The sequence below is a fragment of the Lampris incognitus genome, chromosome 10, assembly GCF_029633865.1.
Source record: "Lampris incognitus isolate fLamInc1 chromosome 10, fLamInc1.hap2, whole genome shotgun sequence".
NCBI lineage: Eukaryota > Metazoa > Chordata > Actinopteri > Lampriformes > Lampridae > Lampris > Lampris incognitus.
Window position 1 is genome coordinate 32,951,970 of NC_079220.1, and position 26,579 is coordinate 32,978,548.

At 42.9% G+C, this 26,579-nt stretch overlaps 2 protein-coding genes and 1 long non-coding RNA gene across 3 annotated transcripts; all 3 read right to left on the reverse strand.

Annotated features, from left to right (window-relative positions):
* Nucleotides 1-8: 8 nt before the first annotated feature.
* Nucleotides 9-3,696, reverse strand: LOC130119807 (uncharacterized). The gene is made up of 8 exons (XM_056288402.1): nt 3,662-3,696; nt 3,087-3,113; nt 2,812-2,986; nt 2,516-2,648; nt 2,318-2,389; nt 1,889-1,929; nt 133-929; nt 9-31 (listed from the first exon to the last, which is right to left on the reverse strand). Exons 3-8 carry the CDS (start codon nt 2,952-2,954, stop codon nt 9-11), a joined length of 1,209 nt encoding a protein of 402 aa, XP_056144377.1. The 5' UTR covers nt 2,955-2,986; nt 3,087-3,113; nt 3,662-3,696.
* A 769-nt stretch (nt 3,697-4,465) lies between these two features.
* Nucleotides 4,466-26,471, reverse strand: cd2bp2 (CD2 (cytoplasmic tail) binding protein 2). Its single transcript, XM_056287797.1, has 7 exons — nt 26,413-26,471; nt 26,039-26,117; nt 18,483-18,612; nt 15,247-15,404; nt 7,881-8,469; nt 7,692-7,777; nt 4,466-4,751 (listed from the first exon to the last, which is right to left on the reverse strand). The coding sequence occupies exons 2-7, from the start codon at nt 26,111-26,113 to the stop codon at nt 4,641-4,643; spliced, it is 1,149 nt and encodes a 382-aa protein (XP_056143772.1). The 5' UTR covers nt 26,114-26,117; nt 26,413-26,471; the 3' UTR covers nt 4,466-4,640.
* On the reverse strand, nt 11,586-13,897 carry LOC130119336 (uncharacterized). The gene is made up of 2 exons (XR_008810836.1): nt 13,549-13,897; nt 11,586-12,489 (listed from the first exon to the last, which is right to left on the reverse strand). It is a non-coding gene; the product is annotated as an uncharacterized LOC130119336 (long non-coding RNA).
* Nucleotides 26,472-26,579: the final 108 nt, after the last annotated feature.

A 26,579-nucleotide genomic window follows, 5' to 3' on the forward strand; every position in this document is an offset into this window, starting at 1 on the left:
TGCCGGTATCACCGGAGTCCCTGACAGTTGTCTTCATTTCATGCATATGAAAAAAGAGTTCATTGTCCAAAGGTTTTTCAGAAGGAAGAGCCTTAGAAGTGTCTTGTGGCTGCAGCCCAGCAGCTATTCTACCTTTCTTCTCTTCCATTTTACCGGACTTTTTCTGCTTGGACGGACATGAGGCCCCTGAATTGTTAGAGGACTGAAACAATCCTGAGGTCTTAACAACAGATTTACTAGAATTCAAATTTTTCTCAGGTGAATCATGTCTAAAAGGGCTATGTTTCAAAGGCACAGATTGAATCGTGTTACTTTCCTTCTCAGTAAATGCACATTCTTTCACTGATGGCAAGCTGTGTGTTGACGAATCCCCATCACACAATATCTGTGAATTCCTGGCAGCAGTGTCTACGAAGTGTTTTTCACATCTTACATCAGCAAACCTTATTTGGGCAGAAGGAGAAGACACTTGGTCATCTAGTTCTTGATGCCTAGAGCCAAAAGAGGAAACATTAAAATCTTGAGTAACTCCTTTGCTGTTCTCATTCGTTTGCTGTTCTTGTATCTCGGTCGTGCTCTCCGAATGTTCACTACACAATGCATGTGAGAGGTTGAGATCATCTGTCTGGTCCCTGGACAGAGGAGTGTGAGCTTTAAAAAGTTTAACTGGACTCATGACAATCTCTGAAAAACTGGCCATCTTTGATTTGAAAGATTGGAACAATGGGCCAATCACCCATCCTTTTGTAAGAGATGGCTTTTCAACAGGCTGTTCGACAGCCAACTCCGCACACTCATCCATGTCTATACAAGTGGTCTGTGATTGAGAAGTGTCAAGATCCTGTGACGTAGCTCCAGCAAACTGTTTGTCCCCATTTTCAGTGGCAAAGATATTTCCTTTTGCTCTTCTGTTTGTCTGGTCATCATGCCTAAGAAAGACAATTGCAGAAAAAATAAATATTTAGCCCAAAGTTGTCACTCCTTCACATTAACATACAAAGAAGTTTCCTCTGTGTGAGGGAATGAATCAATTAATCTTGCAGTTGCTGATTCCAAGCTCACCATCTACCTATCAACTTACCTTGCAATACAGCTGAGCCTATCAATTACTGCAGTTTGACAAGCACTCAGTCATTCTGAAATACTGACATCTAGTGACTGTCTGCTTCCACTTCCCCTTGTAATTTTAATCCATCCTCGTCACAATTCCAATGCATAAACCTGGCAAACTGAGTAGAACTATTTGTGACCGCAGGCCACTGCTTTTCAAGAAAATCTTTTTTTCCCTCCAAAACTGTTTATGCTAGCACATCAAAGAAAGCTGAATCAGTTCATTTGGACACCACTGAGAGGGAAACATTTCAACACTTATCAAAGTGACCTCTTCGGTCTCAACTGACTGCAGGTATCACCAACCTTAAAAACAATACTGTGCCATAACGACCAAAAACAAGATTGGTTTCATATGCAAATTGCCGTGAGCATTAACTAGAGTTTCAATTTCATGTGTGATATTCACAAATATTTACGTAAATATGCTTTATTATTAATCCCCGTGGGGAAATTCTGATCTGCCGATTCTAACCGATCGTTGTTTCAGTCGTTATGCAACTGTATTGTTTATAAAGAGTGGGGATAACTGCAGTCAGTTGAGACTGAAGAGGTCACTTAGATGCGCGATGAAACGTTTCTCTCTCAATAAATGCTGTGTCCAGATGAATTGATTTTCAACTTTCTTTGATTTTCTTACCTGGATTATTGAGAATGCATAAAGACACTTTGTTAGCACATCAGCAGTGCAAATCAAAAATACATATAACAGCATAAGAGGATATCTTAACAAAAAATGAACACTGAGAAGCTGAAAATAATTATCTAATGTACTTACTTAGTTGTGCACTCTGACCAACCATCAAAATGAAGTGCATCCTAAAGAAGAGATTTTTTGAAATAAAGTTACTTTAATAATAAAATACAGTTTCTCTGAAATAATGGCTCAATCTCAGACAAAAAAAGTGTTTTACTGCCTAATGTAATATTTTTCTAGACTGTAGTAGGTCACATTAAGACAGTCAATTGCCTGTCTGCATGAGACGCAACAGACCGTGAAGGAGGATTAAAATCACTCAATTAACCCTCACATGACCTCATTGTGTCCCTACTGCTTTCATACACACTCATTCAGCAGAGCTAGTGCACGAACAAATTTGTGCCATTGATAGCCTGAAGAGTACATTTTTGAGACAAGATAAGAAGGGGACCAAGGGAAAAAGCAAGACCAAGGACATTTAGAGAAAGGAAAGACATATGGCCAAACCTTGTTCTGCTTTACTTTTTGTTCATGCAAGGTCTTGCCTCTCGATTGCTTTGCTGACAGAGACCACTGCACCTGTTGATCAGAGATGCATGCGTATGGCATACGTGTGTGATAAGTACTGTAATATCAACAAGGAAGCAACGGAAAGTACTTCCATTAATTTAAATTCTCTAAAAAAAATGAATTTTTAAATGCTACCATTCCACTTTCCCTCTCTCCCTTGGTGGGGGGCGGGTTCTGTCTGGACAGCCTCTGCTTTTTTGGAGTCGGGTCTTGAAACCCCTGAAGTCGACCACTCCTGCGATTTCTAAATTTTCCATTATTCTCAAAGCTGTGGATATAATTTAAAAATGAACAATTGTACATATTATATCTTACATTTCTATAAATATCAATCAATAAGATGTGATGAGGAAGAGCTGTGTCAACATAACAGAAAAATTCACCTAAGAGCTCCAGGAAAACAAACAAAATAGTGCCAGGACAAACTATACCTGGGAGTGACAGAGGAAAGGGAAGGGTGAGGTGGTGGAGATTCACTGTGAGGGGGTGCACTACAGAAAGGGTTTGGGGGAATAGCATCTTCCTCCATCGGACAAACTATCTGAGGGAGTGAGTCAGAGGGATAAGTCAACATCCCCTTGCTCTCTCTCCCCTGTCTGTCTTCCTCTGTAAATAACAACGGAAACAAAGCAAACATGCAGATGCAGGGTATCAATTCAGTATGACAACACTGAACAACAGGCGTTACAGATTACGTTTCACTTACTGTCTGCTCGTCAAAGGTAGGTTTATTCTGCAATGGAGAATATGAACAACGCATTTTAGATAAGAATATGGTGGAGACGGGGATAAAAAAAGTCACATATACTTTCCAAATTTACAAAGCCTTTTAAATAATGCGTGTGGTATAGATTTCAGGTTTAATGTTACTGTTAAACGACAATGCCGCTAAAATCACAAGGGAGTTCAGTCTACTTGCTGAAACAGAACCTGTCTCAAAGTTTCATATGAGAACTGGTGTAATCATTAGATAGTTGATTAGACAGCCCACGAGGCCAATTAGATTTGTAATAACACTTTTATCGGCAGGTACCGTTGATAATTTGTTTAACCGCCTCTTAATAAAGCCTTTATCAAAGGTTCGTGAAAACGACACGGTTTCCATTATGATTCATACATGGTATACAAAAAGCCTGATCTTTACCAGGCAATAGTCGTAGCCATCGCCTGTCAGACTCGCTAATATTTTCGAGCTCTTCGTGGGGACACTGCACATACTCTACAACTCGAAAAATCAACCCTATACAGTTCATGTAGCCTGCTAATGTTAAGCTAACTTACCAGAGATATGACGATAGACCATTAGCTAGTATCCCACCCTCATCGTAAACAAGACATGCCGGACGGCGCCCTACAGCGTTCCGCAGATGTATCAGCGCCACATACATGACAGGCGGATGGGCCAATCACAGCTCGACTTGACTTTGCGTTCGACGATCCCTCCAGAAATACAGCCAATGAGATAAAGCCTCGGGTAGCGTTGGGTCAAGTACAGCCAATAGGAAGCGGATACAATTACGTTTTTCGCCCTAGTGTGAACGGGAAGTTGTAAAATCCACGCGTGTCGTTTATGGCCTGAGCACTTCGTTCATGAGCAGAAGCACTGAGAATAAATCCGCCCATCAGCTAAATACTGCATTTGTCGGCTGAGTAGTAGGATGAGAGGGGATAGACCGCAACACTTAACCAGCAATAATGACTACAAAATATACATTTCGCTGGTGGGTTTAATGTATTTTCTTAACTGACTGCAGAAAAACTCCGCGTAGGCTCACCAATAGGGGACGTCAGTGTTGTGAACTGAGACAACAACCAAATCAGATTAATTTTCTTCTGAGATTGGAGAAAATGTTTCGTACTAGGCTACTGGGCGACCAGTATCACTGACCGCGACATGGAAAAACCCCTGTAGTAATCTGAGAATTAATCTGAGTGTCATCGTGTCTAAATATAACGTTAGGTCGATTTGCAAATTTAAACATCCCAACCAATTCAGAGTTAAACTAGTCTCAGAATAAGTAGTTTTATGAAAACTTATTACTGGGCCAAATAGCGCTCAGTCAAAAAAAAAAAAAGGACAAGAGAGACAAGAAAAACACGAGTACTTTATTTAAAAACCAAATGACACAAACCCCGTGGTACAATGATATATTTGATACCAAGGCATCCAGTCTTTAGAAAGGAAAATAGACTGGAGATGGAGAGAAAGAGCATGGTGAATTCTGATCATGGTCACCACCCATTTGATTTCAGTTAGAAATCATGTGTAAAGCTCGAAGTCTAGTCTCCGGGAATTGTAGAACTGAGAGCCTTCTTGGTCCACCCTTCTGCAGTAAACACCTTCTTTAAAATACCCTTCATCGACCCAGTCCTGTAAAGCAGATAATAAGATTAAAGCCCACCTGCCCAGATAGGTTTCCCCAAGTTTATTTGTGTAGTCCTGAATAACAGTGGCAGGGTCAGAGGGCTTTACTTTCACACAATGAAAAACAGGTAGATACAGCTGAAATATTAAGTGCAAAGTTAGAATGTTATTTAGATAGATATGTATGGCATTAGATACGCACAGATACACACAGATGTCTCACTGTTTTTCGAAGAGTGACCTGATTCATTGTGTTTTCCAACAATTTGTTTCAGCGTGCTAATTGGGATTTCGTTCCAACTAATACAGTTCCTTTTGTCATTGTTCTCCCATAAAAATGTCTTTATGCACCCTCAATAATCCAGGAAAGAAAGAAAGTCACAGAGAGTTCAATCAGTTCATCTGGAGACAGCGTTGGTTCATCTGGAGACGTCATCATCCAAGTGACTTTGTGAGTCTCAACTGACTGCAGGTATCCCCACCCTTATAAACAACTCAGTGGCGTAACGATGGAAACCAGCGATTGGCTTCATATGCAAATTGGCATGACGATTAACTAGATTAATGAAGGTTGAATCAGTTCATCTGGATACAACGTTTATTGACAGATATATTTCATCACTCATCTAAGTGACCTCTTCAGTTTAAACTGACTGCAGGTATCCCCTCCCCTTATAAACAATACAGTATAATACAGTTGCATAACGACCGAAACCAACGACCAGTTTCATATAAAAATAGTTTCAATGGCCATGTGTACTATTCACAGAGGATTAGGGAATGTTAGCAATCACAGCATTGTAAAATGGTGACAGATGTACTCTTAGCCCCCCCTCCCCGTCCTCAGTTCAGGGATGGTCGTTCCCTCTTCACATAGATGACCTCTTTGACTCCCCGATCGAACCAGCGTTCCTCCCTATCAAGGATGTGCAGATCCTCATCCCTGAAAGAGTGGCCACAGGCCTGTAAATGGGTGTAGACTGTGGAGTCCTGGCCTAACGTGTTCGCTGTGTTGGCCAGCGTCTGTTCAGTTTCCCCAATGTATAAGTCACGGCAATCCTCCTGGCACTTAATTGCATACACTATACTAATGTGTCGACTAGACTACACTAGACTAGGGCCATCGAAACTCTAGTCAATGATGACACCCATATTCACATGAAACTGGTCGTTAGTTTTGGTCATTGTGCATTTGTCGCAATTTTACAATGCTGTGATTGCAACATTCCCTAATCCTCTGTGAATAGTGCACATGCTCATTGAAACTCTAGTTAATGGTCACACCCATATTTGCACATGAAACTGGTCATTCGTTTTGGTCGTTATGCAACTGTATTGTACTGTATTGTTTATAAGAGTAGGGATACCTGCAGTCAGTTTAGAGTGAACATGTCACTTAGTTGGGTGATGAAACGTATCTGAACGTATCTGAACTGATTCAACTTTCTGTGATCTCTCATAAAAAGTATTTCTCACAGAATCAAAGAAAAGACGCAGCGCACACTTTGAAAAAAGCAGCAACATCGAACGCTGGAAAATGAGCACTCATACAGACCCCAAGTACTAAGTCTGTTTCTGCACAAGAGCACGCATCCTGGCTCTAAAGAGTGAATTTGCCAAAAGTCCCTGAATACGATAGGAAACCCATTTCAGTGTACACCTTTTAATTGCTTCCCAGGCTTACTGCTCTTATTCCTAAATGGTTGGAAAAAATTGCTGTTAACATTGACCAACACTGGAACACTAACACTGCAAATTAACATTTCAAAAAAGGACATGCAAATTCAATTTATAAAAATTGAGATTAAAACCAATTAGATTGTAAATTATATTGAAAAAGAACGTTCAGAACACATAATTTGGATTAGGTTCTGTGCTGGAATAAATTTCATACCATCATGTGACAATCACATCTCTCCAGATAGGTATGATCACTGTAAGCAGTCGACCACTCGAAGCGAAGTTTTTTGGTTTTTTATTTCCCGCATGAAAAATTGAAATTAGTACTTATCAGATAAATAAAATGAAATGAAACAGACAACTTCTCTATTTAATGTACGTGATTGAAAGAAAAGACAGTATCCTTCAGTTGGCTTAGGCTATCTGATGGTTTCAGAGGAAAATAACCAGATTGTGGTTAGAGAAATTAAGTGTCATGGGGGAAAGCAAAAAAGAAAAAAGTTTTTGGACGTTAGTTTTCCTGAATTAATTACCTTGTTTTTAATATCCATCCATTATCCGAACCGCTTTTCCTGATCTCAGGGTCGTGGGGATGCTGGAGCCTATCCCAGCAGTCATTGAGCGGCAGGCGGGGAGACACCCTGGACAGGCCGCCAGGCCATCACACAGGGCCAACACACACACACACACACACACACACCTAGGGACAATTTAGTACGGCCGATTCACCTGACCTACATGTCTTTGGACTGTGGGAGGAAACCGGAGCCCCTGGAGGAAACCCACACAGACACGGGGAGAACATGCAAACGCCACACAGAGAATGAACCCAGACGACCCCCAAGGTTGGACTACCCCGGGGCTCGAACCCAGGACCTTCTTGCTGTGAGGTGACTGCGCTAACTGCACCACGCCACCGATTTAGTTTTAATACCGTTTTTTTTATATTTACAATGTATTAAATACCCAAACTGGTCAGTTTAAGCAGACTTTTTGATCAAAATAAACAGTTTATTTAAAAGTTAGTGTAGAAATTATTGTCAGACGATTTAATCACTAGAACCATGATCACTATAAAGTTTCCACTGTACCAGGATGCAACGCATGGAGCACTGCACAAGATTTCAACAATGCTAGCCTGCTGTCAACCAAGTGCCTCTGTGATTACCATGAATGGAGAATGAATGGGGGGACCGCCTATCATTCTCAACTTCCTTAAGATACACACTGTAACTTTAAAAATGTTGAACAGCTTCAACAAAATACCTGCATCTGCTGACTGGTGAAGGGGCCGTAAAGCTCAGAATTCTCCTTATTCTCCCATTTGTACTCCCACATCACTCCATCACTCACTGAGAAGAGATAAAATGGGACACAGACAAAACAGGACATTTGGCGATATTGCACATAAACACACAACCTGAATGCAATTAAATGCAGTTAACACCAAGTAACCTCTTCTGTTATTCTCTTCCTCTTTTTCCTCCAGTTTTCTGCCATAACTCTCGTTGAATTTGTCTGCAAACATATCAAGTTCATCTTCCGCCTCATCATCGTCGTGATTATCTTTCCCCATTCCAGCAGCCTTCTTCTGGCTCATGCCTTTCAGCGTGTAGGCAAGTTTCTCATATGTCTGTTGATAGATCTCAAACATCCCAGAGCCAACAAGTCTGTCGGCTAGTGCCGTCAGCCTGTCAAGCTTCTCTGAATCCCTTTTAACCTCGTCTGTGGGGTCAGCTTCAGCTTCCTTCAGCTTCGCCTTCTTCTGAGACCTGAGACCCCCGAGCCGGCGGAGCCCTGCAGCAACCGTCTCTCCGGGTAGCATCAGTTCAACCACGGCTTCAATGAGCTGGCGCTGCGTGTAAGATGCCAGCGGGTCCTCGGCAGGCTCTTTTTCCTCCAAATCCTCCTCTTTGTCACTGTCAGCCTGCTGCTCCTCTCTCCGTTTCTCTTCCTCAGCCTCATCTTCATCACCTGCTCTTCGCCTCCGTTTGGCTGCAAGGCCTTTCTTCTTGTGCTTGAAAGGCTGTTCTTTTATTTTCACCTAAATGGAAACAAACAAAATAAATATAGTGTAACCTGCATTTGATTAAAAATGGTTTGTGTCTACTCCACTTTTAAAGTTCATCTATAATAATAATAATAATAATAATAATACATTTTATTTGAATAGCACCTTTCATCATCAGAGACAATCTCAAAGTGCTTGACAGTACATTAAAACAATACCAACAGGCAACAACAAAAATACAACTAAGCTAAATTAAAAACTTGCCTGAATAACAGTGTCTTAAGGCCTGAATAAAAGTGTCTTAAGGCCAGTCTGGGTAGCCTTAAGGTAGTCTGGGAGGGCGTTTGAGAGATGAGGGCTGGCAGAGTAAAATGCCTGGTTTCTCATTGAGCGGAGCTTCGTGCTGGGTGTGTGGAGGAGCAAGCTGCTGTGAGATCGGAGATTGCAGGAGGGATAACCGGGGGGGGGACTGGATGGGACCAAGGATGGATTCTTGTTGGACACCGCAGGAAACAGAGTGGGTCCAGGACTTTGATGCCCTTAGGGCCCTGAACCCCAATAAGTGTCCCATAGGGCCAGGTCCGGCCTGCGAGAGCCAAATGTCTGGCACGTGCCAACCCATTGGCATTAACGCACCTATCATAACGTGAAATAAAGTGTGCAACATGTGAAATAAAGTGCATGCTGCTCTACTTTATTTTTACCTCACCCGACACTGTACACTGACTTATGCAATAGAGCGCGCATAGACACAAGACGTACTCCATGCTCTCCAAGGTCCTTAACTAGACAGAGACACTCGCCAGCTAAGTCACAGAAAATCAATAGCTGTCCTAAACCGAGAACATGGCCTGCAGGAAAAGTGGAAAGTCAACCAGGAAAACCGTCAGTTCAAATCTGACTGGACTGATCATTTTGTTTTATTTTACTGGACCACACCAATCCCAAACCAACATGCTTTGATATGCATACAGACCATAGCTGTCTGCAAAGCAGATAATCTCAAGCGGCACTTCCAACACTATGCATGCTGCCAGTTTTAATACCAACTACACTTACAAAATCAGATCACCGCAAACGAAAAAAATATATAGCAAATATGATATTACAATTTCATTTAGTAGACGCTTTTATCCAAATTGACATACATCTGAGAGTTAATATAACACAGGAGGCAACAACGCAAGTGTTCTTTACTATGTTACTTTAAGGTGTTCTTTTTTGTGTGACATCATGTCTCATCTAAATCACCTTCATCTGCAATTACAAGGCAAGAACCACACTGTTGCAGACATGTACGAGGCAGCTGAAGCGTTCTGGTCAAAGCTGAACCTTTTGGAGAGACATTCATGGGGGAAAGTTCCGCTTTCCACATCTGCGAGTGCATTGCGGGAACAACGAAATGCAGAAGGATCCAGTGATGAAGGATTTCCTGACGAGCCTGGCAGAAAACGTCAAGGAACGGTTTGAAAGCTCCCCTAAACTCTCAGGTGACATCCTCCTCCTGAGACAGCCGTTCTCCTTTTCGGCTAGTGGCCAGTGGAGGCAACTCTTCAGATGGAGGTCTTGGAGATGGGAACATCTGATTTGCTCAAAGCACATACTAACAAGGACGTTGGGGTGAGTGACTTTGGATCAACATGGGTCCCCAAGCTCGATTCAAAAACATGAGAGCTATTGCAATGCTCCTACTCACAATGTTCCCCTCCACATACATATGTGAGTCATCGTTTTCTTCAATGAACTTGATCAAGAACCAGGAAAGAAACACTCAACCAATGCACATCTTGGCCCGTACCTCAGGCTTGCCACAACAGAATACAGCCTGACATCACTGGCTCTCACTTTTCTCACTGATTGATGAATGAACATACATTTATTTTTGTCCAATTGTCCATAATTACATGGTTAATTTTGGACTTATTTTGTTTCAAGAGTACATTTTTTTTCTTGTGTGACCCACAACACAGGCTTTGGGAATCTCAGGCCTAAATTATTACTATTACCACCACCACTACCACTACTACTACTAATAATAATAATAGCAGCAACAACATCTGCACATAAAACTTTTACTTGCACAATGGAAAAACAAAACCTGGACGTTTTGGCTCTTGGCTTGGCATGCATGACATAATTTGGCCCTTAGGGAAAATTAAGAAAATCACAGAAAGTTGAATCAGTTCATCTGGACACGTTTATTGAGAGAAACGTTAACGTTATGCAACTGTGTGGGGACACCTGAAGTCAGTTTAGACTGAAGAGGTCATTTAGATGAGTGATGAAATGTATCCGTCAATAAACGTTGTGTCCAGATGAACTGATTCAACCTTCTTTGAGTTTATTGAGAGAAACATTTCATAATTCATCTAAGTGACCAGTCTCAACCAATTGCAGGTATCCTGCCCTTATAAACAATAGTGGCATAACAACCGAAAATGATTGGGTTCATATGCAAATTGCCATGACCATTAACTAGAGTCACAATGGTCATGTGTACTATTCAAAGAGGATTGGGGAATAGTTGCAATCACAGCATTGTAAGATGGTGACAGTGCACCAGCCGATCGAAGAGAGGAGGAGAACAGCTGCCTAAGCGTAAACCAGTGGGGATTCCGTATGTGGCGGGAATTTTGAAACAGTTGAGACATGTATTTTCCAAACACTGTGTCTCAGTTGCTTTCAATCCCCAAAACACACTACGCCAGAAATTGGTCCACCCCAAGGATCGGGTCTCCTGGTACAAACAGCAATATAGTGTATGCTGTTAAGTGCCAGCAGGATTGCCGTGACTTGTACATCAGGGAAACCAAACAGACACTGGCCAAGAGGATGGCACAACACAGAAGAGCTGGCGCGTCAGGCCAGGACTCCGCAGTCTACACCCATCTACAGGCCGGCCAGTGGTCACTAGGACTGAAGGATTTTGGAAATTAATGTAATTGCGATTTATTTTTTTTTAGACCAACATTGCGATTAAGATTTAGTATGCAATTTTTTTCAAAGTTGATCATCTTCTGTGTTATCCACTAAACACAGCAATAAATCATTCTATGGTATGACCAACACAACAGTCAACATATAAACTGGTCTTTCCTGTTGGCCAGGCCTATGTGTTATGATGACATGAGATGAATTGATGCATGAATTGATATGAATGACATATCTTTATTTAACTACTGAATTGTAAAAAGATAAAACCTTCAATCACAGAATATTAACTGATTTAACTCCAAGCCTTTTAAACATGTACTGTAATTATCATGACTTAACTTTTTAATAAAATCTGAAAAACGAACAACAAAGCACTGCAGAACAATAGGCCTGGTGTGAACATTAATATGAACATAAATATGTTACTGATCTACAGTCAGTAACAAATCACACAAACTAAAGTGCATAAACATAAAAATAACAAATCTGTGGCTCTACTACTAAAAATATTTAGATAACACAATGTCGTTGTAATGAACAAGTAATATGTAAACATGTGGATTGTACGTTTTAATAAAATCTAAAAAGAAAAAAAACAGTGTGAACATTAATATAAATATTAATCTTACTGATATCCAGTCAGTTACAGTAACAAACCACACAGACTAAAGTGCACAAGGAGCATGGCTCTGCCAGCCACTATGTCATCCTACTGCATGGTTCTCAGGAGCTCACAGGTTTCTTGCCAGGAAAACCAGTATCTCGACTTCTGCTGGTTTTAAGGACGAATGAGTACAAGTTACTATATTTCCTCCAGACCTAAAAAGACATTCTGAGGGGGGAACTTGTGGCTGGTAAACAAAGATACGTATAGGCCAACTTTCTCAGTTGTGGAAAGTTTGTCTTGTGCAGCTTCCACAAGGCCAGGGGATCTTCATCTCCATCAATGGAAGAGGTCATCAGGTTCAACTCGACCTCCATGACATCTTCAGGTTGCACAGGCAAAACAGGAAATGCCACACCAGTCTTCAAAAAGCTGCCGAGAGACTTCTTTGCCTTTTCCGCAGAGGGCTTTGCACTTTGAGGCTTCGAAATGGTTTCAGTACAGGACCTCTTCTCCTGCCAGATTGGGGGGGGGGGGGACAGCTATTAGTTTTGCAATGAGGGATATATATATATATATATATATATATATATATATGTGTGTGTGTGTGTGTGTGTGTGTGAGCATAACTCAGTATCACATTCAAGAACATTATTGTTATTATTACTATCATTATTACACTTTATCTTAACTTGATTAGATACATGTCTTGCCGACTGTTCCATTTCAGTCTTCAAAATCAGAATACTTTATTCATCCCCGTGGGGAAATTGGGTAATTCAGAGCCATTTGCAGATACTAACGCTGGAGAGGAGTGGGGCGAGGGCCTCCGTTATCCATAGCAAACTGGTAGCTCTTTTTAACAATACCCAACTTGAAATACAAATGTGACAAAAATCAATACAAATAGACTCTTTTGCAATATCTTTACCAACATATACCCAATTTCCTGAATTCAATTCAGTTAGGTCTTAATGGTACAGATGTGGTCTGCACTGATGTACTGTGTTTTGAACCTTGGGCCCAGAAACGACACGACATCCAAAAGCTCCGTGGTGTCAGAGTCACTATATTTGTCAGTGAGGTATGCCAGGACCTTGGTTTTAATCAACCTAGACAGGTCAGTGTTCTCATCATCTTCAGCCAGGACTGATGTGGCCAGAAGATGGAGAACGAGCTTGAGGGAAGAGATGCTAACCTCATCCTGCTCATCATATTCTTCATAAATTTTATAATTCCATCATAACTGTTATTCTCTTTCAATGTTGTATTGTGTAAATTGTGTAAACACAACATCCATTGCACGTTGTCTGTCTTGGGAGAGAGACCCCTCCTCTGTTGCTCTCCCTGAGGTTTCTTCCTATTTTTCTCCCTGCTAAAGGTTTTTTTTAGGGAGTTGTTCCTTATCCGATGTGCGAGTCTAAGGACAGGATGTTGTGTTGCTGTAAAGCCCCTTGAGGCAAATTTGTAATTTGTTATAATTGGGCTATACAAATAAAATTGCCTTGACTTGACTTCACACACACATACACACACATAAACAAACACACACACAAATACTGAAAACAACTTACCAATGGCAAGATGTAATCGGTGGCTGAAACACTGGAGCCTGGTCCACTGTTAAGCTGTGCTGCCTTCACCATGTTCGATGCATTGTCCGTCGTTAGGCAGACATGGTTTTCTTTATTGAGGTCCCAGCTGGCTAGCTCTTCTCTCAGTCTGGCTCCAATGTTCTCCCCAGTGTGGACGTCCGTGAGATAAGCAGTCTGAAGACAGCGAGCTTTGAGGTCGAATTCTTCATTGACAAAATGCACAGTCAGACTCTGATAGGGTTCCACTGTACAGCTTGACCACGTCTGTGGTAGTAGTGAAAATCTCTGCTTAGCTCCGCTGCAACTCTCTGCCTGCACGTTTTATATAGCTCTGGTATGGCAACCTGTGCGGGACGGCACACTATACAGTTTGTCTCTACTAAAGTTGTAAACCCGGCCTTAGCCACCATGTTGAGGGGCATCACATCTTTCTCTGAACGCCGCTATCGCCCGAGTAATTTTGCGGTACCGTTTTGAACCTCGTTCATATGGAGATATACTCTCCAACATTTTGGTCAGTGATCCCTACCGGGTGGTATTCAGCCTACTTGACACATTAGTGGTCAGATTTTTAGCTATGCAATTGTCATACATGACCTTGTGATGTTTTCTTAAATGCTGGAACAGGTTTGTAGTGTTGCCCCGTGTTGTAGCTACGGTAGCAAGGCACGCTCTGCACAATACCCGACTCTATTCAGCATCTTCTTTCCTAAATCCAAAATAGGTCCAGACGACTGATGTACTGCTCCTCTTTTGACACTAAAGTCACCTCTTAAGTGTTCAGTTCTGCCAAGGCCATTTTCACACGATAGTAACGTTACTGCTAGAATCAAAGCGTAGCGTGGCAAGTTGTTTTCTTCATTTACTGCTCTCACTCGCATGTCACATGAGCGTATGGTTGCGTGTGTGTACATGAACCCCACATGGCCACGTGTTTGCGACCCTTTGATTGCTCAGCTTACATATCTTTAAAAAAAAAACAAAAAAAACAAAAAAAAAACACTTTTTAAAATCACAACCTCTGCGATTTGAAAGTTGTGTTCTATTACATCGTGATTTCGGTTTGAATTCGATTAATCATTCAGCCCTAGTGGCCACTCTTTCAAGGATGAAGATGTGTACATCCTTGACAGGGAGAAACACTGGTTTGAATGGGGAGTCAAAGAGGGCATCTATGTTAAGAGGGAAGACTATCCCTGAACCGAGGGGGGCTAAGAGTACATCTGTCATCATCCTCCGATTAGTACACATTGCCATTGTAACCCTAGTTAATATTCACGGCAATTAACACATGAAACCGACCGCAGCTTTCGGTCATTATGCCACTGTAAGGTTAGAGATACCTGCAGTCAGTTCAGACTGAAGAGGCCACTTAAATGAGTGATGAGACATTTCCATATAAAGGCTGTCTCCAGATGAACTGATTCAACTTTCTGTGTTGCTGGTTTGGTTTTTTTAAAGTCCATGAAAGTTACTGCACTGCTTCTCAGTGGAGTCAATGGGAGAGTGAGATTGAGGCTTGAGTAGGTGGTCTATCTGCAGTATGATATCATTTTGAGGTCAGGTTTACAAAATGAAAGTGAGTCCACATTGGATACAGAGGGATCCCCCGAGCCAATACCAGGGATGACAGACTGAACTTGTAATGAAAATCAAGCACACAGAAACAGGATTTACCCAGTCAATGTTGTCCAGCCAGTTGTCTCTGATTTGTTCATCCTTTTTGATGAAGTAGTTTCCCTCAGAGTCAAAGTGTCCCTCCTGCATCTCCTCCTCCAGGTTAAAGGGTGTAATGGGGACTCCCTCATCACAGTCAATTGTTGCCCCCTCCTGGCCTGAAAATTAAGACACTGTTTTAGAAAAAGAACACATTTTGCTGAAATTTAAGCACAGCATGATTGGGAGGAATAAAGGGTTTTGTCTGCCTTTGGATTCAGTGGTCTTCCAGTCAAAACCTAGTTTCTCTACAAACTTCCTCAAGATATAGCTGAGGGTGAATTTATATTTCCCACTTAAGCCAACAGTGCCTTAAAGACACTGAAACACATGGGGTCTGGTTTGCTTTAGTGCCGAGCAACTGATGTTTTTTGGGTTTGGTTCAATTTCAACTTGGTTTTGGAAATGTTGATTTCAGGTTTTTTATTTATTTTGAATATAACCAGTGAAACTGTTTTTAGAAAATATCTACCGTTCAACTCAAAATTACATTTAAAATTACAATAGAAATACCACCAATTTATGCCAGTACTGACAATCATGTGACTGTAAAGCAAACTTTTTGTGATCACTTCTCCCAGCTTACCTCCTCTCTCGCTCAGCCATAACTCATCTGACACCTGCAGCGGCGCTTTGCGTAAACTGGAAAACGCCGGTGTGAGTAATGTATTATGCTCATTGTTGTTACTTCAACTGTGTTAAATCTCGCTTTTGAAACTATAATTTTCAGCAGACACTGTAAGACATATTGATGTGCTCCATAATCAATAGCATGCACTGTGTCATTTTATCCCTGATCACTTAACTTAGAAAAAAAACCAGTGTTTCATTGTTTCTAATAAATGAATCAATCTTGATCAATTACGTTTTTTAAACATTTAAAATGAACTGAGTCTGATTGCAAAGCTGACAAAAAGGAGCAACTGTTAAAAAGTAATGGTTTCTTTGTTGCCAGAGTGAAACACTGAGAATACTTCACATTTCTTGAGGAATGTACAGTGCATCCGCAAAGTATTCACACCCCTTCACTTTCCCCACATTTTGTTATGGTACAGCCTTATTCCAAAAGGGATTAAATTCCTTTTTTTTTCTCATCAATCTACATACAATACCCCATAATGACAAAGCAAAAAAGGTTTTGTAGAAAATTTTGCAAATTTATTACAAATAAAAAACTGAAATATTGCATGTACATAAGTATTCACACCCTTTACTCAGTACTTGGTTGAGGCACCCTTGGCAGCGATTACAGCCTCAAGTCTTCTTGGGTATGAAGCTACAATCTTGGCACACCTATATTTGGGGTATTTCTCCCATTCTTCTCTGCAGATCCTCTCGAGCTCTGTAAGGTTAGATGGGGAGCGTCGCTGCACAGCTATTTTCAGGTCTTTCCAGAGATGTTCAATGGGGTTCAAGTCTGGGCTCTGGATGGGCCACTCAAGGACATTCACAGACTTGTCCCGAAGCCACTCCTTCGTTGTCTTGGCTGTGTGCTTAGGGTTGTTGTCGTGTTGAAAGGTAAACCTTTGCCCCAGTCTGAGGCCATGAGCGCTCTGGAGCAGGTTTTCATCAAGGATCTCTCTGTACTTTGCTCGATTCATCTTTCCCTCGATCCTGACTAGTCTCCCAGTTCCTGCTGCTGAAAAAGATCCCCATAGCATGATGCTGCCACCACCATGCTTCACTGTAGGGATGGTATTAGCAAGGTGATGAGAGATGCCTGGTTTCCTCCAGACGTGACGTTTGGCATTCAGGCTAAAGAGTTCAATCTTGGTATCATCAGACCAGAGAATCTTGTTTCTCATGGTCTGAGAGTCCTTTAGGTGCTTTCTGGCAAACTCCAAGTGGGCTGTCATGTGCCTTTTACTGAGCAGAGGCTTCCGTCTGGCCACTCTACCGTAAAGGCCTGATTGGTGGAGTGCTGCAGAGATGGTTCTCCTTCTGGAAGGTTCTCCCATCTCCACAGAGGAACGCTGGAGCTCTGTCAGAGTAACCATCGGGTTCTTGGTCACCTCCCTGACCGAGGCCCTTCTCCCCCGATTGCTCAGTTTGGCTGGGCGGCCAGCTCTAGGAAAAGTCCTGGTGGATCCAAACTTCTTCCATTTATGAATGATGGAGACCACTGTGCTCTTCGGGACCTTCAAAGCTGTAGAAATTTGCTCATCAGATCTGTGCCTCGATACAATCCTGTCTCGGAGGTCCACAGACAATTCCTTTGACTTCATGGCTTGGTTTCTGCTCTGACATGCACTGTCAACAGTGGGACCTTATATTGACAGGTGTGTGCCTTTCCAAATCATGTCCAATCAATTGAATTTACTACAGGTGGACTCCAATCAAATGTAGAAACATCTCAAGGATGATCAGTGGAAACAGGATGAACCTGATCTCAATTTTGAGTGTCATAGCGAAGGGTGTGAATACTTATGTACATGCAATATTTCAGTTTTTTATTTTTAATAAATTTGCAAAATTTCTACAAAACCTTTTTCACTTTGTCATTATGGGGTATTGTGTGTAGATTGATGAGAAAAAAAGGAATTTAATCCATTTTGGAATAACGCTGTAACATAACAAATTGTGGGGAAAGTGAAGGGATGTTAATACTTTCCGGATGCACTGTACATAATCTCAACAGCCCCCCCCCCCCTTTCTCCCCAATTGTACTTGGCTAATCACCCTGCTCTCCTCTGATACATGTGGAGTCACCAGCTGCTTCTTTTCACCTGACAGTGAGGAGTTTCACCAGGAGGTCGTAGCACGTGGGAGGACCACGCTATTCCCCCAGTTCCCCCTCCCCCCTGAACAGGCACCCTGACCGATCAGAGGAGGCGCTAGTGCAGCAACCAGGACACATACCCACATCTGGCCTCCCACCCGCAGACACAGCCAGTTGTGTCTGTAGGGATGCCCGACCAAGCCGGAGGTAACATGGGGATTTGAAGTGGTGATCCCCGTGTTGGTAGGCAACGGAATAGACCGCCGCGCTACCCGGACGCCCAAAACAGCTGCATCTTTTGATCCTTTTGGACAAAATGTGCATGCAAGGCATACCCTTCTCACAACACCCAGAAATGGTGTTTAGGCAGATATTAAACACTTCTCCCACAAAAAAGCCGAACAGTGTGAACACAGCAGCTTTAGACTTCCCACCGCACATACACACAAAGAAAAATATACAAATTAACAAGACCCACCTTCCACATCATCACAAGCCAGAATGTTATATTTGTTGCTTTGGGTGTCATCTGCATCATCTTCTTCATCACTATCAAGGGAATGTTTACCCTTGAACCTGGAGCCAGGTCCACTCACCCCCTCACAAATCTAAGACACACACAAAAAAGGCAAAAACACTTTTGGCATGATACCATATTCTAACAATGACAAGTTCCCATTTGGAATTCACCTTCATATTTTGATAAATTGAGAGGGAGGGGCTCAGTTGTATACTACATCAATACTGAAATATTTTTAACCCATATTTATATAGGAAAACATTTTCATTTACACTTTATTCATTTGCGAAATCATTTTCAATTGTACTTGACAAAAAAAATACATTTCTCTGGGATTTTCATCTAATGATTTCATCTTGCAATTTACAATTTCATTTAGCAGATGCTTTTATCCAAAGCAATGTACAACTGACAGTTAATACAACACAAGCAAGGATCTAGTCAGGAGGCAACAACACAGGTAGGTGTCAAAAAACTAGGTTCAAGCCCGAAAGGACAAAGGTGTCAACAGGCAGTGCACAAAGGCAATGCATAGGGTGGATAGAAGCGATTTAAAAAATATACACTACCGTTCAAAAGTTTGGGATCACATTGAAATGTCCATATTTTTGAAGGAAAAGCACTGTACTTTTCAATGAAGATAACTTTAAACTAGTCTTAACTTTAAAGAAATACACTCTATACATTGCTAATGTGGTAAATGACTATTCTAGCTGCAAATGTCTGGTTTTTGGTGCAATATCTACATAGGTGTATAGAGGCCCATTTCAAGCAACTATCACTCCAGTGTTCTAATGGTACAATGTGTTTGCTCATTGGCTCAGAAGGCTAATTGATGATTAGAAAACCCTTGTGCAATCATGTTCACACATCCGAAAACAGTTTAGCTCGTTACAGAAGCTACAAAACGGACCTTCCTTTGAGCAGATTGAGTTTCTGGAGCATCACATTTGTGGGGTCAATTAAACGCTCAAAATGGCCAGAAAAAGAGAACTTTCATCTGAAACTCGACAGTCTATTCTTGTTCTTAGAAATGAAGGCTATTCCATGCGAGAAATTGCTAAGAAATTGAAGATTTCCTACACCGGTGTGTACTACTCCCTTCAGAGGACAGCACAAACAGGCTCTAACCAGAGTAGAAAAAGAAGTGGGAGGCCGCGTTGCACAACTGAGCAAGAAGATAAGTACATTAGAGTCTCTAGTTTGAGAAACAGACGCCTCACAGGTCCCCAACTGGCATCTTCATTAAATAGTACCCGCAAAACACCAGTGTCAACATCTACAGTGAAGAGGCGGCTGCGGGATTCTGGGCTTCAGGGCAGAGTGGCAAAGAAAAAGCCATATCTGAGACTGACCAATAAAAGAAAAAGATTAAGATGGGCAAAAGAACACAGACATTGGACAGAGGAAGACTGGAAAAAAGTGTTGTGGACAGATGAATCCAAGTTTGAGGTGTTTGGATCACAAAGAAGAACGTTTGTGAGACGCAGAACAAATGAAAAGATGCTGGAAGAATGCCTGACGCCATCTGTTAAGCATGGTGGAGGTAATGTGATGGTCTGGGGTTGCTTTGGTGCTGGTAAGGTGGGAGATTTGTACAGGGTAAAAGGGATTCTGAATAAGGAAGGCTATCACTCCATTTTGCAACGCCATGCCATACCCAGTGGACAGCGCTTGATTGGAGCCAATTTCATCCTACAACAGGACAATGACCCTAAACACACCTCCAAATTGTGCAAGAACTATTTAGAGCAGAAGCAGGCAGCTGGTATTCTATCGGTAATGGAGTGGCCAGCGCAGTCACCAGATCTGAACCCCATTGAGCTGTTGTGGGAGCAGCTTGACCGTATGGTACGCAAGAAGTGCCCATCCAACCAATCCAACTTGTGGGAGCTGCTTCTGGAAGCGTGGGGTGCAATTTCTCCAGATTACCTCAACAAATTAACAGCTAGAATGCCAAAGGTCTGCAATGCTGTAATTGCTGCAAATGGAGGATTCTTTGACGAAAGCAAAGTTTGATGTAAAAAAAATCTTATTTCAAATACAAATCATTATTTCTAACCTTGTCAATGTCTTGACTCTATTTTCTATTCATTTCACAACATATGGTGGTGAATAAGTGTGACTTTTCATGGAAAACACAAAATTGTTTGGGTGATCCCAAACTTTTGAACGGTAGTGTATATTAATACCATCAGGTGTGGAGGTGTTCAAGAAAGAGCTGGGTCTTTAGCTTCTTCTTAAAGATGGAGACGGACTCAGCGGACCGAGTGGAGTTTGGTGACTCGTTCCACTACCAGGGAACTACAGAAAAGAAGAGTCTGACTAGTGACTTAGGGCTCCGTTTTGGCGGAAGTGCCAGGTGCCTTTCATTGGCAGAGCATAGTGAGTGGGACTGAGTGTAGACCTCAATGAGGGAGTTCAGGTAGGCGGGAGCCATTTCAGTTGCTGTTTTGTATGCGAGCATCAAGGTTTTTAATTTTTATGTGAGCAGCAACTGGGAGCCAGCGGAGAGATACGAACAGCAGAGTGACATATGCTGTTTTGGGTTGGATCAAGACCCAGACGTGCTGCTGCGTTCTGGATCATTTGCAGAGGTTTGAAAGTGCATGCAGGGAGACCTGCCAGTAAGGAGTGGCAGTAGTCAATGTGTGATATAACAAGAGCCTGTACCAGGAATTGTGCTGCATGCTCAGACAGGTAGGGTCTAATTTCCCTGATGTTGTACAGGGCAAATCGGCACGACATAGCAATCAAGGCCACATGAACCTTAAAGGTTAGTTGGTCATCAATCATGACACCCAGGTTTCGGTAGACTTTGTGGGCATGAGTTGGGTTGATCCCAGCTAGAAATTGATCTGCTGTTGTAAGGATGGCCACCATTACACCTACAGGAGCTTTTATGACATCCCATTCTAAATCCATAGGCATGAATATGGAGTTGGTCCCCCCTTTGCAGCTATAACAGCTTCCACTCTTCTGGGAAGGCTTTCCACAAGTTTTTTGAGTGTGCCTGTGGAAATTTTTGCCCATTCACTCAGAAGAGCATTTGTGAGGTCAGGCACTGATGTTGGATGAGAAGACCTGGCTCGCAATCTCCACTCTAGTTCATCCCATCCCAAAGGTATTCGATGGTGTTGAGGCCAGGGCTCTGTGCGGGCCAGTCAAGTTCTTCCACACCAAACTCACCCAACCACGTCTTAATGGACCTTGCTTTGTGCACTGGGGCACAGTCATGCTGGAAGAGAAAAGGGCCCTCCCCAAACTGTTCCCATAAAGTTGGAAGCATAGAATTGTACAAAATGGCTTGGTATGCTGAAACATTAAGCGTTCCTTTCACTGGAACTAAGGGGCCTATCCCAACCCCTGAAAAACAACCCCATACCATTATCCCTCCTCCACCAAACTTTACAGTTGACACAATGCAGCCAGGCAGGTAACGTTCTCCTGGCATCTGCCAAACCCAGACTCATCCATCAGACTGCCAGACAGAGAAGCGTTATTCGTCACTCAACAGAACACGTTTCCACTGCTCCAGAGTCCAGTGGCAGCATGCTTTACACCACTCCATCCGACGCTTGGCATTGTGCTTGGTGATGTAAGGCTTGTATGCAGCTGCTCGGCGATGGAAACCCATTCCATGAAGCTACCAGCGCACAGTTTTTGTGCTGATGTTAATGCCATAGGACGTTAGGAACTCTGCAGTTATTGAGTCAACAGAAAGTTGGTGACTTTTACGCACTATGCGCCTCAGCACTCGTTGACCCCACTGTGTGACTTTATGTGGTCTGTCACTTCGTGGCTGAGTTGCTGTTGTTCCTAAATGCTTCCACTTTTCAATAGTTGACTGTGGAATATATAGCAGGGAAGAAATTTCACGAACTGACTTATTGCAAAGGTGGCATCCTATGACAGTGCCATGCTTGAATTCACTGAGCTCTTCAGAACAACCCATTCTTTCACAAATGTTTATAAATGCAGACTGCATGGCTAGCTGCTTGATGTTATACACCTGTGGCAATGGGTCTGAATGAAACACCTGAATTCAATGATTAAGAGGTGTGTCCCAATACTTTTGTGCATATTGTGTGTGTTTATTAGGCACACCCATCCAACTGCTCGTTAACGCAAATTTCTAATCAGCCAATCACATGGCAGCAACTCAATGCATTTAGGCATGTAGACATGGTCAAGACGATCTGCTGCAGTTCAAACCGAGCATCAGAATGGGGAAGAAAGGTGATTTAAGTGACTTTGAACGTGGCATGGTTGTTGGTGCCAGACGGGCTGGTCTGAGTATTTCAGAAACTGCTGATCTACTGGGATATTCACGCACAACCATCTCTAGGGTTTACAGAGAATGGTCCGAAAAAGAGAAAATATCCAGTGAGCGGCAGTTCTGTGGGCGAAAATGCCTTGTTGATGCCAGAGGTCAGAGGAGAATGGCCAGACTGGTTCGAGCTGACAGAATGGCAACAGTAACTCAAATAACCACTCATTACAACCAAGGTATGCAGAAGAGCATCTCTGAACGCACAACACGTCGAACCTTCAGGCAGATGGGCTACAGCAGCAGAAGACCACACCGGGTGCCACTCCTGTCAGCTAAGAACAGGAAACTGAGGCTACAATTCGCACAGGCTCACCAAAATTGGACAATAGAAGATTGGAAAAACGTTGCCTGGTCTGATGAGTCTCGATTTCTGCTGCGACATTCGGATGGTAGGGTCAGAATTTGGCGTCAACAACATGAAAGCATGGATCCATCCTGCCTTGTATCAACGGTTCAGGCTGGTGGTGGTGGTGTAATGGTGTGGGGGATATTTTCTTGGCACACTTTGGGCCCCTTAGTACCAACTGAGCATCGTGTCTACCTGAGTATTGTTGCTGACCATGTCCATCCCTTTATGACCACAGTGTTCCCATCTTCTGATGGCTACTTCCAGCAGGATAACGCACCATGTCATAAAGCTCGAATCATCTAAGACTGGTTTCTTGAACATGACAATGAGTTCACAGTCACCAGACCTCAATCCAATAGAGCACCTTTGGGATGTGGTGGACCGGGAGATTCGCATCATGGATGTGCAGCCGACAAATCTGCAGCAACTGCGTGATGCTATCATGTCAATATGGACCAAACTCTCTGAGGAATGTTTCCAGTGCCTTGTTGAATCTATGCCACGAAGGATTAAGGCAGTTCTGAAGGCAAAAGGGGGTCCAACCTGGTACTAGCAAGGTGTACCTAATAAAGTGGCCAGTGAGTGTGTATATATATATTGGGGTGCATGATTCAGGACATCTCACAATTCACGGTTGTGGGGTGCTCCCAGTCAGCAGTGACGAGTACGTACTGACAGTGGTCCGAGGAGGGACAAACCACAAACCAGCAACACGGTGTTGGGCACCCAGGCTCATCGATGTGCGAGGGCAATGAAGGGTATTCCCCCCCCCCTTTTTCTCCCCAATTGAATATGGCCAACTACCCCACTCCTCTGAGCTGTACTGGTCACTGTTCCACCCCCTCTGCCAAGCTGGGGAGGGCTGCAAACAATGATATGCCTCCTCCGATACATGTGGAGTTGCCAGCCATTTCTTTTCACCTAACAGTGAGGTGTTTCGCCAGGGGGACGTAGTGCGTGGGAGGATCACGCTATTCCCTACGGTTCCCCCTCTCCCCTGAACAGGCGCCCCAACCGATCAGAGGAGGCGCTAGTGCAGTGACCAGGACACATACCCACACCCGGCTTATCACTGCAGACACGGCCAATTGTGGCTGTAGGGATACCCGACCAAGCCGGAGGTAACACGGGGATTAGAACCAGCAATCCCCATGTTGGTAGGCAATGTAATTGACCGCCATGCCACCCGAACACCCCCAACGAAGGCTATCCTGTCTAGTCCAAACCGACAGAATGTCTGCTGTGGCACAAGTCACAGAAAATTGTAATGGTGATTCAAGGAGGAATGTTGCACAACACACACTGCATTGCACCCTGCTGCGTATAGGGCTGTATAGCCACAGACCAGTCAGAGTGCCCATGATGACCCCTGTCCACTGTCAAAAGTGGACAGGGGACAGTGCCTACAATGGGCACGCGAGCATCTGAACTGGACCTTGGAGCAGTGGAAGAAGGTCTCCTTGTCCAAAGAGACCCATTTTCTTTTATATCACGTGGATGGTCGTGTCCGTGCGCCATTTACCAGGGAAAGTGATGGCACCAGGATACACTATGGGAAGATGACAAGCTGGTGGAGGGAGTGTTATGCTCAGGGCAATGTTCTGCTGGGAAACCCTGGGTCCAGCCATTCATGTGGACGTCAATTTGACACGTGTCACCTACCTAAACATTGTTGCAGACCAGGTACATCCCTTCATGGCAATGGTATTATTCCCTGGTGGCAGTGGCCTCTTTCAGCAGGATAATGCGCCCTGCAACACTGCACACATTGTTCGGGAATGATTTGAGAACATGATGAAGTGTTCAAGGTGTTGCCCTGGTCTCCAAATTCTCCATATCTCAAGCCGATTGAGCATCTGCGGGATGTGCTAGACCGACAAGTCCGATCCACTGTGGCTCAACCTCGCAACTTATAGACTTGAAGGAGCTGCTGCAAATATTTTGATGCCAGATACCACAGGACACCTTTAGGGGTCTTGTAGAGTCCATATCTTGGCACGACAGTGCTGTTTTGGCAGCACACGGATAACCAACAGCATATTAGGTAGGTGATCATAATATTTTCACTCATCAGTGTGTGTGTGTGTATGTGTGTGTGTGTATATATATATATATATATATATATATATATATATATATATATATATATCCATCCATTAGCTGAACCGCTTATCCTGTTCTCAGGGTTGTGGGGATGCTGGAGCCTATTCCAGCAGTCATTGGGCAGCAGGCGGGGAGACACCCTGGACAGGCCGCCAGGGCCCACACACAAACACACACACACACACACGCGCATTCATACCTAGGGACAATTTAGTACGGCCGATTCACCTGACCTACATGTCTTTGGACTGGGGGAGGAAACCCACACAGACACGGGGAGAACATGCAAACTCCACACAGAGGACGACCCGGGATGACCCCCCAAGGTTGGACTACCCTGGGGCTTGAACCCAGGACCTTCTTGCTGTGAGGCGACTGCACTAACCACTGCGCCACCGTGCCATTTATATATATATATATATATATATATATATATATATATATATATATATATATATATATATATATATACATACACACACACACACACGTGCAGGCATAAAACACTCTCAAATTTATTTCACCTTGTCTCTAAGTTTTTAGCAGGTGTTTCTCAATAATAATGTATTCAACGAAATAAAAAAAAACAAGGTGCAATCTTTAACCTTTTACCCAACCTGACCATATAATCTGGAAAGCCCTCGCCTGTTTGTCTCCACAATAGTCACTAAGTTTGAGCCAAATCTTAGTGACTTGTGAGGTATGGTATACTAACTGGTGGGCAGGTACCTTTTTATTTGGAACGTCGTCATCCAGATCAAACTCCCCATTGCCGTCCTCAAATGTTACTTTTCTTTTCGACATGGTGCTAGATGAAAAAAACAACAACAACAGGCAATTGTTTATTTCCAAAACATTAATCTGAGTAACCCTCTTGTGAGTAAACGGATGTTAAAAATCAACCGCGCTGACGGGTTCGAGCATTGTTATGCTAGGTAGCCTGCTAGCCGGCCAAGCTTTCTCAAGGTAAAAAAAAAACTAACGCAAGATACCATTTGGTTCAGCGGCAAGACGTAACTCTTACAGATCATACAATAGCGTACAAATCATACAGAAAAATACAATACTTAAGCATGTGTGTAGGTATTCAAATGACGCCTGACCTGACGAAAATATTTCCAGCGACATTCGTTGAGCAGCTGTCGTCATTTCCGGATTTTGTTAGTCTTCTTCCGCTTCTTTTTCTTCTTCTTCCTCTACATTACGGCGTCGAGCAAAAACGTCCTGATGCATTACCATCACCAATTGAACAGGAGTATGAACCAAGGAA

Excerpts from the sequence above, each read along its gene's own strand:
- LOC130119807 (XM_056288402.1), bottom strand. The coding sequence starts at position 2,954 with ATGTTGACTTATCCCTCTGACTCACTCCCTCAGATAGTTTGTCCGATG. Across the intron at positions 1,930-2,317 it reads AAAAAGTAAAGCAGAACAAG|GATGCACTTCATTTTGATGG; the intron begins GTTTGGCCATAT and ends TCTCTTCTTTAG. Across the intron at positions 32-132 it reads TAAAATGGAAGAGAAGAAAG|ACAACTGTCAGGGACTCCGG; the intron begins GTAGAATAGCTG and ends CATGAAATGAAG.
- cd2bp2 (XM_056287797.1), bottom strand. The coding sequence starts at position 26,113 with ATGTCGAAAAGAAAAGTAACATTTGAGGACGGCAATGGGGAGTTTGAT. Across the intron at positions 15,405-18,482 it reads GGCTTGTGATGATGTGGAAG|GCCAGGAGGGGGCAACAATT; the intron begins GTGGGTCTTGTT and ends CTTAATTTTCAG. Across the intron at positions 8,470-15,246 it reads GGCTGGACAACATTGACTGG|GTGAAAATAAAAGAACAGCC; the intron begins GTAAATCCTGTT and ends GTTTCCATTTAG.